General features: G+C 40.3%; 1 protein-coding gene across 1 annotated transcript in view; it reads right to left on the reverse strand.

Annotated features, from left to right (window-relative positions):
• Positions 1–11,809, reverse strand: part of Rbpms (RNA binding protein, mRNA processing factor) — a 169,977-nt gene extending 158,168 nt beyond the window's left edge. Inside the window, exon 1 of the mRNA XM_019207267.1 lies at positions 11,714–11,809. Coding sequence (XP_019062812.1) covers positions 11,714–11,794 — 81 coding nt within the window. The 5' untranslated portion in view covers positions 11,795–11,809. The remainder of the gene's footprint in view (positions 1–11,713) is intronic.
• Between the last annotated feature and the right edge of the window lie 390 nt (positions 11,810–12,199).

Consider the following 12,199-nt stretch of genomic DNA (forward strand, 5'->3'; position numbering starts at 1 on the left):
CTGTATGTATTTCTGCATTGGGGGGGGTTGGTTTTTTGTTTTTTGGTTTTTGTTGTTTTTTTTTTTGGTGCTGGGGATCAAACTCGGGTCCTTGCGCTTGCAAGGCAGGCAGCGGAACCGCTGAGCTAAATCCCCGGCCCGTATTTCTGCATTTTTGATGATCATGGGCTCTTTCAAACAAAAATCTAAAAAAAAAGCGCGCAAAGGCTAAATGTCACACTGGATATACTTCTGCCCAACCTGGTTCTTTCCTCTTCCCTTGCGAGGGAAGCCTCGCTCCCTGAAGACCCCCACCTTGATCTTCCTAGGGACATGTAGATTTGTGCCACACTTGTGACTCTGGAGGGAGGCTATCCAGGGAGCAGACCCACCCATTGCTCCCCTCCTCCATTAGAACAGCTGAGGCCAAGACTCATTTCCAAGCTCAGGCTTTCTGCATAACCCTTCCTCAAAACACAAAGACTCAGGATGGGCCTTAAAGAGTCCTTTTGTTTAGAGAGGGTCATTTCCTGCCATTAGCTTACACCCAAAGACTCCCACCCATTTATAAAGGAGAGGCATTGATTTGCTCATAAAAAACGAAACAAAACAATTTCAGGTACAAAAATCAGCCTTAATCTTTTTTTCACACAGGAAGAAGCTTCCAAAGTCACTACTTTATTTTGTTAATAATAATAATTTAACAAATGAAACAAGCAAGAGCCAAAGGATTTGCACTTTAAGGCTTAAAACTATTCCCCCAAAAACAGCCCACCCAAGAGGTACAATATCACCGCATTCTATATCGAAGTTGGGAAATGGAAAAGCAGAAAGATGGGAATTATGATTCTTCTCGGCAGTAACTGAATTGTAGCACTGAGATTCCCAGCCTTTTTTATTTTGAGACAAGCCCCTTCTATAGTGAAACTAAACTGCCCAGGCTGGCCTAGAACTTGTGATACTCCTGCCTCAACGTCTGGAGTAGCTGGGATTGCAGGTATGTTTCACCGTGCCTGGTTATCGTGCTTTTCTTTTTTTCCTTGCCTTTGGTTTTGCTGGGCCTTTCCCATGCTAGACAAGTGCTATACTACTGACCTACACCCCAGCTGGAGAGTTATAATTTCTTTAATGCGTGGCATGCATTGTCCATCCAATCCCTAAGAGAAGAAAACAGGCTTCAGTGACTTTTCAGAAATAAGTAGACTAGGGCCGGGGATTTAGCTTAGAGGTTCTGCTGCCTGCCTTGCAAGCTCAAGGGCCCAAGTTCGATACCTAGTACCAAAAAAAAAAAAAAGAAAAAAGAAGCAAGTAGATTAAATGACTCGTTCTAGGTCCCACAAAAAACACAGAGATGAGATGATAAAACAACTGAAGAGTACTGACAAGGTGGTCCTATAAGGATTTTATAAACCATTGGTTCTAAGATGACTGAGGAGGAATGCTAAGAGAGTTAGTATGCCAAGGTTAGGAATGGAAATAAACGCCATAAATGAGGATAATCCAGTGGCCTGCATTTTTATTCGTGTACAAGTCTACTCGATTATTGTCAGTCTGGTGCCCTTAGTAAGGATTTACATTTCACAGTTCAAGTCTGTAAGGCTGACAAGTGGTTTTGGCATGAGGTAGCTTCAAAAAGGTTTCCGGAGCACAGCTTAGAGGCTACCTCATGGCTGTACACTCAGGTACTTTAAGTTTGGATCTGCCCATCCAGTCAGTATTATCTTGAGCTGTATCTTTTACTTTATAGGCAAAAGGGCGGGGGAAACATTCAGCTTGAGGCTAGACTAAACCAAAGGGCCAAAAGTGTAAAGTCTAGCTTCAAATCAATTCCACCTGGTTATTAACATTAACCCCAGCAAACCAAAAGTCACATCTGCAAAGCAGGAGTCGAATTCACCTTGCCCTACTTTTACTGAACTTCATTCACTGTGCACCAGGCCTGCACTTCTCTGGTACTGTAGAAGCACAGTCTAGGTTTTCATTTTAAGTAGGCAAAAGGGAAGGATTTGTTTACGCACAAAACACTACTACCTACACCCACACAAAGGATGTACCTCCTACTTCCCAAACAAAATGACTCCGAAGATGACTGGTTTCTGATGTAGTAAAGTAGCAACAGGGATCCACAGTGATTATCTTGAAGGCAGAAATCATTAAAATTTAATCTGAAAACTGCTGAAAAGTTTTATGACAAGGTGGTGTAAATAAATGTGCAAGTTTCAGCCTCTGACGGGCTGGTTTTTTATTCATTTCACAAATAACAAATTTACTGGGCAGTTTCTGGGCACTGTTCTAGGCAACAGGGTTTCTAAAGAATTAAACACGATGGAACATCCCTGCAGCCAGAAATACATTCCTGCGGTACAAGATAAGTAAGTGTAAGAAGCAGGTGAGTCAGTGTCTAGAGGTGAGGGTACTCCTGGAAGATCAAGTGATGTGGTAGTGGTTGGGGATGTGGGCTGCTTCAAGTGGGAGGTCAAAGGTCTCTCTGGGATGACACCTGAACTGAGAGGAGGATGAGCCACAAGGCTGACGCTGCCCTGTAAGACGTCCGGGCTTAGGACTTTGCAGGTTTACAGAAGGGCAGGCACAAGGGCCCTGGGGCAGGAACAGGTTCGGCAAGTTACAGATAACTAAGTAAGGGCCAAGCAGCTGGAGCATAATGAATGAGGTTGTGATTCCTGGCAGATGAGGTCAGAGAGCCAGCAAAGCCCAGGTCACATGAACCGCGTGTGCCACTGGAAAATTTTAAGCTCCTCTCCACCAGCTGTAAAACTTTAGACAAATTACTTAATCTCTCAGACTGTTTTCTTATCCCTAAACATGGGATGATGATGCTTCATTAGGCTTGCTAAAGAGTGATGTTAAAAGTAGAATTTACAGAGGGGTTGGGGGTGTAAGAGCATTTGCCTCCCATGTGCAAAGCCTTGGGTTCAATCCCCAGCAAAGCAAAAAGTAAAAATAAAAAATAAAAAGGGTAAAAGCACTCTAGCTCCATAAAGATTTTAACATGCAAAAATCATTCCTGCTCTTTACGTCCAATTGTGTTTTAATAGGCACCTGATCTTCAGTTCTCCTTCCAATTTCCTTGCACATATTAAGATTAAAAAGGAAATTTTTGTAACAGTCCCAGCTTTAGCTCTAGTAATTCTTTTGCTCACTGCTTGTTAAAAAAAAAATGTCGCTCTGCCGCCTGTCTTGCAAGCGCAAGGACCCGAGGAGTTCAATCCCCCAGTACCAAAAAAAAAAAAAATGTCTAGAGGTCCTGAGAAGAAATTGGGCTTAGAAAAGTGAAGAGGTTTGGAGAAAGCAAAATCAGAGCAATAGAGCATTTGGCCCAATCCTGACTGGCTAGGATTCCACCACTGCCGACTTTTCCTTCTACTCCGATGATAAGGCCCTGAGAAGAACAGCAATGGTTTTGGTCCCTGGTCACCCAAGCGGAAGTACATGTCTTCTCTCTCCTCTCCCAGAACACATCCTGCCTAGTTGGAGGAATACTGTATTTGAAAACAGATGCACTGGGAAACTCACACAATTTAAGTCCTGTAAATCACACATGCTGGGTAAAGCAATTACACTTCTGTAGCACTTCCCCTCTGAGCACAAAGGAAATTCTGCTCCTTCTGTAATAAGATAGCACTTTCTGTGTGCTCCTTCTCCCGCAGGGCCTCAACCATCCATCCTGTAAGTGGGCAAAGAGAATTTTCACAAAACAGGATCCTGCCAGTTCAAGAAGAAAGGTTTTTGCGATCTTTAGGATTTCTCTTGGGGTAATGTTGGCAACCTACCAGCATTATCTAACAGGTAAAATAATTCAGAGGAGAATCAGAAGAACCATCACTAAAATTCAACTCTCGAGAAGCAGGATTAATTAAAAGTGGAAGATGGCCTCTAACTTACTTAGTCATGGATTGGTAGGATGGATCTCAATTTTGAGACTCAAATTTCCCACACCTTTGAAAAATCCTAAATGCTGAATGTACTGGACTAAGCTGGCTAAGCTCTCCTGTCACCTTTGAAATTTGTGTAACAATACTGTACTACAGCCTGGAATTTCAGTCTGTCTTCCCAGTGTGATTGGCATTTATTACTGCCTTTTCTTTTTCTTCTTTAGCATTCTACATAATATGCATTATAATGGTTGCAGCAAGATTAAAACCTACAAGAAATTCGGAAGCCAAGTTGTTGTTGTTTTCTTTTTAAGTTCCTGGACTACTTTTCTTGCAGCTGAGACTTAGCTGGGCTTCAAAAAGGCAGCAAACCTTCTGGGAAGCATAAATTAAAGAAACTGAAAATATGACCCACAGAACAGATGGTTTGGGGGTGCTGGCCAAAGGTACATCTAACCCCCCTACAAAGAAGTAAAAAAAAAAGAACAATGCAACTGAAAGAAATTTAGTCTTGTAAAAACATTCAAGTCTCTCTGCTTTATGGTCGTTTGCTCTTCCCTTACAGGTAAAAGTCTGGGAAAAGAAAAGCTGACATGAAAACCTGGAAATTAATGACAGACTTAAAGAAAAACATATTCCCAAAACTTTGAATGCAAGCAAATACACTCCTAGATTTTTCTATATTCTCCCTGCTAGGCTTCTGAATAGAAAAGTATACCAAATAGATTACAGCTAGGCAGGGTATGTGTAATACAACTTTACAGTCCTAAAAAGTACTTTTTAAAAAATTACTTCAGTTTTCCCTTGAGAATTTCCAAGTATCTTCTTTCTCCCAAATACTTTTATATGGCTTCAAACTGTAGGTAAATTTTATGTCCCTTTCCTTGGTTATCTTCACAAGTTTTCCTAGGAACTAAGAATTAAACCTTCTGGACACTCATTCACTCGACCCACATTCCCAATCACAAAGTTACATATTCATGAACTACTCCGAGATCAGAGTTTTCTCTTCACCCCAAACACATCTTCACCTCCTTGCTGCATATTCTCCCCCTTTCAATCTCTTTATTTCCTACCTCCTGAATCAGAACCCCATTTAGTGAGAACCCCAACAGGTTTCCAGGATGTATCCCAGTCTGTTTTCCTGCATTTCAGCAGCCACAGAGGCCATGAACCCCTGTGCGTCTGCCTCAGTTCCCGCTGCCTTACACTTTGAGATCTGGACTTTTGCAGCAGTGGCCCCACAATTCCTAACACTTCCAAAGCCAGCTGCGTGCCCTTTCACAGCGGGCCACCCTAGGATGCCCCCTTCTGCCACACATCCGCCCCAGCCTCGATGAGGTCGGAGCTGCCTTGCTAGGGCAGAAGGCAAGCTACTCACTTGGACCCCCGTTGGCCATTGCCTCCCTCCGTTTCCTCCTTGCTCCCCTTCTCTCTCCTGGCTTGCTCCATTACCCACAGAGGGTCTTCTTTCGCCTGCCTCTATGCGCTTACACAAAACCAAGTCCTGGCCTTGAACAACTTTTCCCCGCTATCTCCACCTTTCATCATCCATCAAAGCTTTAATTCACATCTAGCTCTAATGTTACTTCTTTGCTCTCTTTGACACAGCTGTTACCCTCTCCTGAGGGGTTTAGGATGTTCCAAGGGCAAACAACTACATCAGCCTTAACACCAGACTTTCCTATCTCTGTACACAGGGCCAGTCCTATTAAACCAAGAATAACTTTTAAAGGACAGGAACTGCCTCTCCTAGACCCCCATATCCCCAGTATCTGCATGTGCAGGTAGGCTTGGTCAATTAAACTAACTTCACTGTGCTTCAATACCCCTACCACCACCCAGCATCAAATGAGGATCAGAACAGCAATCAGCTCTTGTAAGACAAAGGTAATAGGTTCCGATCACTTAGCCATGTTACACAGGACAAATTCAGTAAAAGACTGTGATTATCATTTCTTGAGTGAATGGATAAAAATCTGAGAATTTCATAGGCTAAAAGATACTTCTCTTTTCGGCCACCGGCAACACTGAAAAACTTGGCAACTTTATTCTGATAAATTAAAAAAAGTACCCTTTGGTTAATTTCAACATCCAGGCCCTCTTATACTCCCCTTCACCCCAAAACACATACACACACACACACACACACACACAATAAAGGACATGTTTGAAATAGTCTTCTGATGCACATTAATAATAGGGATGTCAGTATGGGACATGAGTTATGCCATAAATAAGCTCATCTCCATCAGGGACCAAGGCATTGACAGCCTCACATCATCACAGCATCCATTAAACGCCTGGTCCTCCATAGCTTCAGCCCACCGAGCTCTGCAGCCACTTTTGCTCGGGCTATTAAGGTTCATTCTCCTCATTCCTTCCTAAGTTTCTTTCTTTGACCAAAGCAAGCACTGTTCAAGAGGAACATTTGCAACTCCCTTTCCCCTACCCCCAGGCAGACACTAAGGTGCCAAATGAAACTGAACACAAACATTCCAAAGTGGCTGTCACACAGAGCAGGCTTGTTTGGGAACACAGGGAGCGTCCTGCTCTTCTGCCTAATCAAGGCTTCCGGGAGCCCATGGGGCAGAGGATCAAATGGAGTTCTACATCAGAAACCAAATTCTAATGGTGAGGACCCAACAGTACCACAGGACGACAGGTCCACATTGACAGCTGCTATCTGGTGAGTAGGTGAGGAGGCACACTCACTCATCTGTGCCCTTAGGTGGAGGCTACTGATGGCAGATTATTTCCCAGAGGTCCAGATGACTTCCATTCACCCTCATGGACAAGGAACTTTCAGTATTAAACAAGTGACTGTTCCTTAACAACTTACCTATACAAACTCATAGTCACCAACTTATTAAGAATATCCATATATACACAAGTTGTACATTTATAAAAAGTATGTATGCATACATGGGGGGTTTGCTTGGTGCCTGGGGTATTGTTACTGGGGAGCTTGGAGCATCAGAAATATTACAAGATCAGGCTAGGGATTTAGCTCAGCAGCAACAGTGCCTGCCTGGGAAGCGTTGAGAGCCTGAGTTCAATCCCAGATACAAAATAAATAATAAGTAAATAAATAAATGAAATTATATATACACACACACACATATGGCATAGATCTTTTCTTAAAAAAGGAGAACATTAAAGAAGGTGATGATCTAGCATTAAATGGAGATAAATAACTCCTGGAATTCTAAGACAAAATCATTGCTATGAGCTGGAACACTTGGGTCCTCAAGGGCATGCTCCAAAAAAGTAGGCTGAATCCTGGCTTGAAAGCAGCTCAGGCCAAATCAAGAGAACAGAAAAGTGATCTAAGCAGACAGCTCAGAGTGTAGAGGGAGATGAAGGCAATCCTGAGCGTCAAGTTTGGGCTTTACTTTTTGGAGATCAGGGTAGCTGCTGACGGACCTGGGATGCACACGACTGCATTCTCTGGTATAAGGACAGGTTGGAGAAGGATATCAGAATAAAGAGAGCAGCTAAAAATCACTAAAATGATCCAGGATAAAGCAGTGAGTGAGATAAATGTCATGAAGACAAGACTCACCAAAAGAACACGTCTGATTCCTGCCACCAGACTTGTGAGAAAGACTAAATGTGACCAAACTGATGGTCTGCAACACCTATATGTAGCATAAAGAAATTCATAAAATCTTCAGAAAAGGTATTTCATTATTTGCTCACATGTCCATTTTAGAAAACAAATATACCAGAAATAATAATCTATATAACTCACCAATCACATGGACATTTTATTCTCAGTTTTACACATATAGAGAGCTGGCATCATGTAAAACCTTAAAATCTGCTCTTGCCAGTTAATGTTACAACCTGAGAGTTATTCCCTCAGCAGTCTTCAGAACATCTAGAGTCACAAGAACTGAGAGGCAAGAAGGGATTTTTAGCTGGTCAAGCTGTACTCCTGTAAATTCAACAGTCTGGGAGTCTAGCTGGGAAATTTAGTGAGACCTTTGTCTCAAAATAAAAAATTTTAAAAGCACTGAGGATGTAGCTCCACAAGAATGCCCAGGGTTCAATCCTCAGTACCTCAAAAAAAAAAAAAAAAAAAGATTAAAAAAAAAAAGAAAAGACAGAAAGTGATTCTTTCTTACAACTTTACAGGAAGCATTGCCCTGCAAAAACCTTGATTTCAAATTTCAGATTTCTCCAGAACTGCTAGAGAATAAGTTTCCGATATATGTATATGTATAGCTATAATGATATATGTATAGCTGTATATCTGTGATGTTGTACACATGTAAAACATGTTTTTCCATTTAAGAGTATATATAATCTTTAATGGCTCATATCTCCTTACTGGAATTGTATAATGATTTGTTGACAATTTCCCTGTCAGACATACTCTGAATTTTCACTGTCATAAGTAACTGTAATAATCATTTCTATGAATAAACCCTTATTTTACCCTATTTATGTAAATTCTCTAATAAAAGTACTAAACCAAAGTGCTGAAACACATTTTGATGCATAATTTCAGTCTTCAGAAATGCTACATTAATCTGTATCACCACTGCCATGTAGCACAAGTTCCCAATTTATTGCCCATCGCCAACTCTGAACACTTTCATCCTCAAAGCAACTTAGTATGAGCCAACATAATAGAAAAGCATCTCCAAAAATCGACCTCTACCTCATCCAAACCAAATTAATAAATAATAAAAAAATGCATTGGAAACAACACTGTGTAAGTGTGTAAGGGTTTACCAGGGAAATTATACAACCGCTTCTGTAAACACAGCTCCAGTGCAAACCATACTGGCAGGAGTCTCGCCACACTATTCCCCTATGAGGTCACTGCATTTCCATCCAAATCACTGTCACTATATCCTATTCTGTGATTTAAATATAAGTTTATTGTATTAGATTTGCTTCAGAATCTCCAAATTCTAGAATCAGAGACTCCAAATTTGGTTATACTGTATGAAAAACCCAGTCTCTACCTTCCCAAAATAATCATGTAGTTTAAGGTTGCAAATCACTGATACTGACCTTTCTCTGCCAGTTATGAAAAATTTTTTTCTTTACAACCCCAATTTTTGGACAAAATTACTAAGTAATTAAAATGAAGGCATATGAAAATTTGTAAGAACCTCTGAAGAATTGACTTAATGTGATTTCTGCCCAACGTCTGCCAAACATCTTTTCTATCAATACTCCATGACACGAATTTCACTTTTCTAATTTAATTTCTCCTTAAACTGCTTTGACTGAACTGACTTACAGTTTAAATAAAATTACTTTAACATAATAAAATGCCTGGTAGAAGTGGCTTGTAATCAGCCTCAAAAGTACCCAATGACCTGAGTAAAAGAAAACTAAAAATAAAACCAATTACATATCTTTTTTCCAAAAAAATACTATTTTGAAAATTCAGTGATGAACAAATAATTTGTCTACAAGACAGAAAAGGTCCTGATATATCTAAACATATTAAAACAGGAATGATAACTAATCATACAAGACAAATAATTATGGGTCTTTACTTGTATATCTTTTCTAGGAATAATTTTAATTGTAGTGATGCAAGAAATGATTAGACGTCCTGTACATATGTATACATAAACCTTATAAATCTCAGGTCCCAGCAAGATTTTGATAACTGCCTTTTTACAGAAACAACTTCTGTAGGATCACTCATGTATAACACATTAAAAACTAGAAGCCAGGTGTATTTTCTCTTTCCCACGGTTGCCTAGCTAAATCTGAAATTACTCTCCTCAAAGTTTTAAGCGCTATGCAAAGCAGAAGTACATGTTCAACAGATTCTCAAAAACCTCCAACCCTAAAAACCTGCAAAAATCCTGAATCCTGGTCTATTCATTCTATGCCACCAGAGCCAAACAAGCATCTCAGCATTATCATTATTATTCTTGCAGCATAAGCCATCAGAAATTCTCAAATGGAGCTAAAATTAGACTGGATGATAAGATAAACTTGTCCCCAAAATAAAGAGAAAAATATCCTGGATTCTTCAACATGGTAGAAAGTCTAATTCAACTTGGTGAGCTATGAGATAAACATTTTTGCTTAATTATAATTGGACTCATCTTTCTACATCAATTCTATGGCCACCAGAAATACAAACAAACACATTTTTCCTCTCCTGTCATTACGCATGTACACGTTATATGTGTATTCTGTTTACTGGAAGCCACTGCCAAGGCTTTTAAATGTGTTTGAGAACAAATTTCTGACCCACTGGGTGGCCAGGGAAAGGGTCCAGTGTTGTGGTTTTAAGGGACTCACCAAATACCATATTTATTTCATTTGTGGCTTTCAAAGTTAGAAAAAAAAAGTCTAAGAGTTTTTCAAAAACACCACATAAACGGATATGTGGGGGGGTGTGGGTGCGAGCCCACGAGCCCATTTTCTTTCCCTGAATCTCTAAAGTTATAAACTTCACCCATCTACTTTGTGCACCGAACCTGTGTACAACTTGAGTGCTGGCATTTTCCTACTGTCTTGCTTTTTAAATGTAGATGTTTTGCTGGAAAAAAAAAAAACTGACACCTCCTAGCCATTCCTATATATATAAAAGAACTTTGTCAAGCAACAGCGCAAGTGAGAGACAATGACTATACTTGCAATGGCCTGTCATTATCCTTATTATTCACTGTTCTTATTAAAAAACAAGCTCATATTAATGGAAGGGCAAGACCTCAGTCCTGAAAGCAGCTCAGCGAAGAGCTAACTTCTCTCTATGTGACTTTAAATTAAATGGCTAAGGTTTGGTGGACACACAAACCTACCCATTCTCCTACCTACAAAAAGCATTTAACAAAGACACGCAAAACAGGTAACTTCGGGGGTGGTTGTTAACCACCTGCAAGTTTTCTCAGTTGGGTGACAGAAAAGATGACTTCACACAAGACATTCTTCTTTTACCTTTAAAAGTAAACAGACTGCCAATCTAACTGTTAAGAGGTTTCTGAAACAGTGATTATCTTGACGAGTTAAGTCAATTAAAAACATAGCAATTCTGAGAAAAGCAAACTATCATTTAAAAAATGGTAAGTGATGAAAAATATAAATTGCAAAGCAGCCAGTAAATTTCCAAGAAAAAAGTGGAAAAAAGTTTCCATCTCTTTCTATTCCTATACTTGAAGTTATAACAAGCCTATATATAACATTTCTCAAGATAATATTTAATTGGCAATTTCCTCAGGTAAGAAGGCAATAATCGGCTTATTGCAGTTCACCTAGGTTGTATTATCACACTGTTATAAGGAAAATTTTATATTTTGCATTGTTTTTTGCATTTGAGGTCCCTCCTGTATCTGTTCAACTTATATAGTTCCCATTTCACAAACGGCTAACATGTAAGGAACATATATGTATTTACGAATCTCTCCAAAACGTTTGGTTTCACTCCAGAATTTAAGTTTGTACACAACGTTTCTGCAATAATCCCACCATCCTAACAGCTTTACAATGAGTTCACTTTCTGCGTTCGCTCTCTTTAACAGGGCACAATTATTGAAAGAACTTTATATAAATTATATTGAGATGTACATTTTCTTCATCCTCACACAATTTAAAATTCCTACTAGAATGTTTATACCTCTACTACATGGGACCTCAAAAAGTAGGAAAAAAATACTGCTTCCTGGACTCCAGACGATGTACCTGCGGGAAGAGCCATTTGATAGGCTACTACAAATATCCCAACTACAAAATTCGAATCGTCTGTTCCTTAGCCCCACACTCCGCATCCACGTCCGCACATTTACTAAATTTTGTTTGCACCGAGGGAAAGCTCCACAGTTTGCAATTGCTTTTTTTTTTTTTTTTAATCATTATACCTTTTTGTTCTGCTTCTCCCATTCTGCCTGGTCCCTAAATTTACAAAAGCTAATCGCCCAAGTTCGGGGTCTTTGACTCATCGAAGAAGAATGCGGTTTATGAGTTATCTATTAATCCAAAATGTCTCGGCTAGAAAGATATTTCACGGAGAACTTTTAACCCTGAAAGGCAGGGAGGAGGCAGGGGACTGAGATATCTCTTAAAGAGAACTTTTCCACCACTTTCCCTCCTTGACCACCCATCACCTCCCCACTAATTTCCAGCTCCAGACCCAAAATCGAGTCCTGACCCTCCCGTCCGGATCTTGAGGTCACCCAGGAGTCAGCTCTCGATTCCGCTTTTTAAAGTCCGGGGCAAACAAAGCTGAGCATTATACTTACGAAAGTCTCCAAAAAGTCCTCAAAGTTACGCAATTTCAGGCACGCACACGCACGGACCCACAAACACACGCTCCGGGGCACCCGTGCCGCCGGGCGGTCTGGGCG

The sequence above is a fragment of the Fukomys damarensis genome, unplaced genomic scaffold, assembly GCF_012274545.1.
Source record: "Fukomys damarensis isolate Sample0158 unplaced genomic scaffold, DMR_v1.0_HiC HiC_scaffold_18, whole genome shotgun sequence".
NCBI lineage: Eukaryota > Metazoa > Chordata > Mammalia > Rodentia > Bathyergidae > Fukomys > Fukomys damarensis.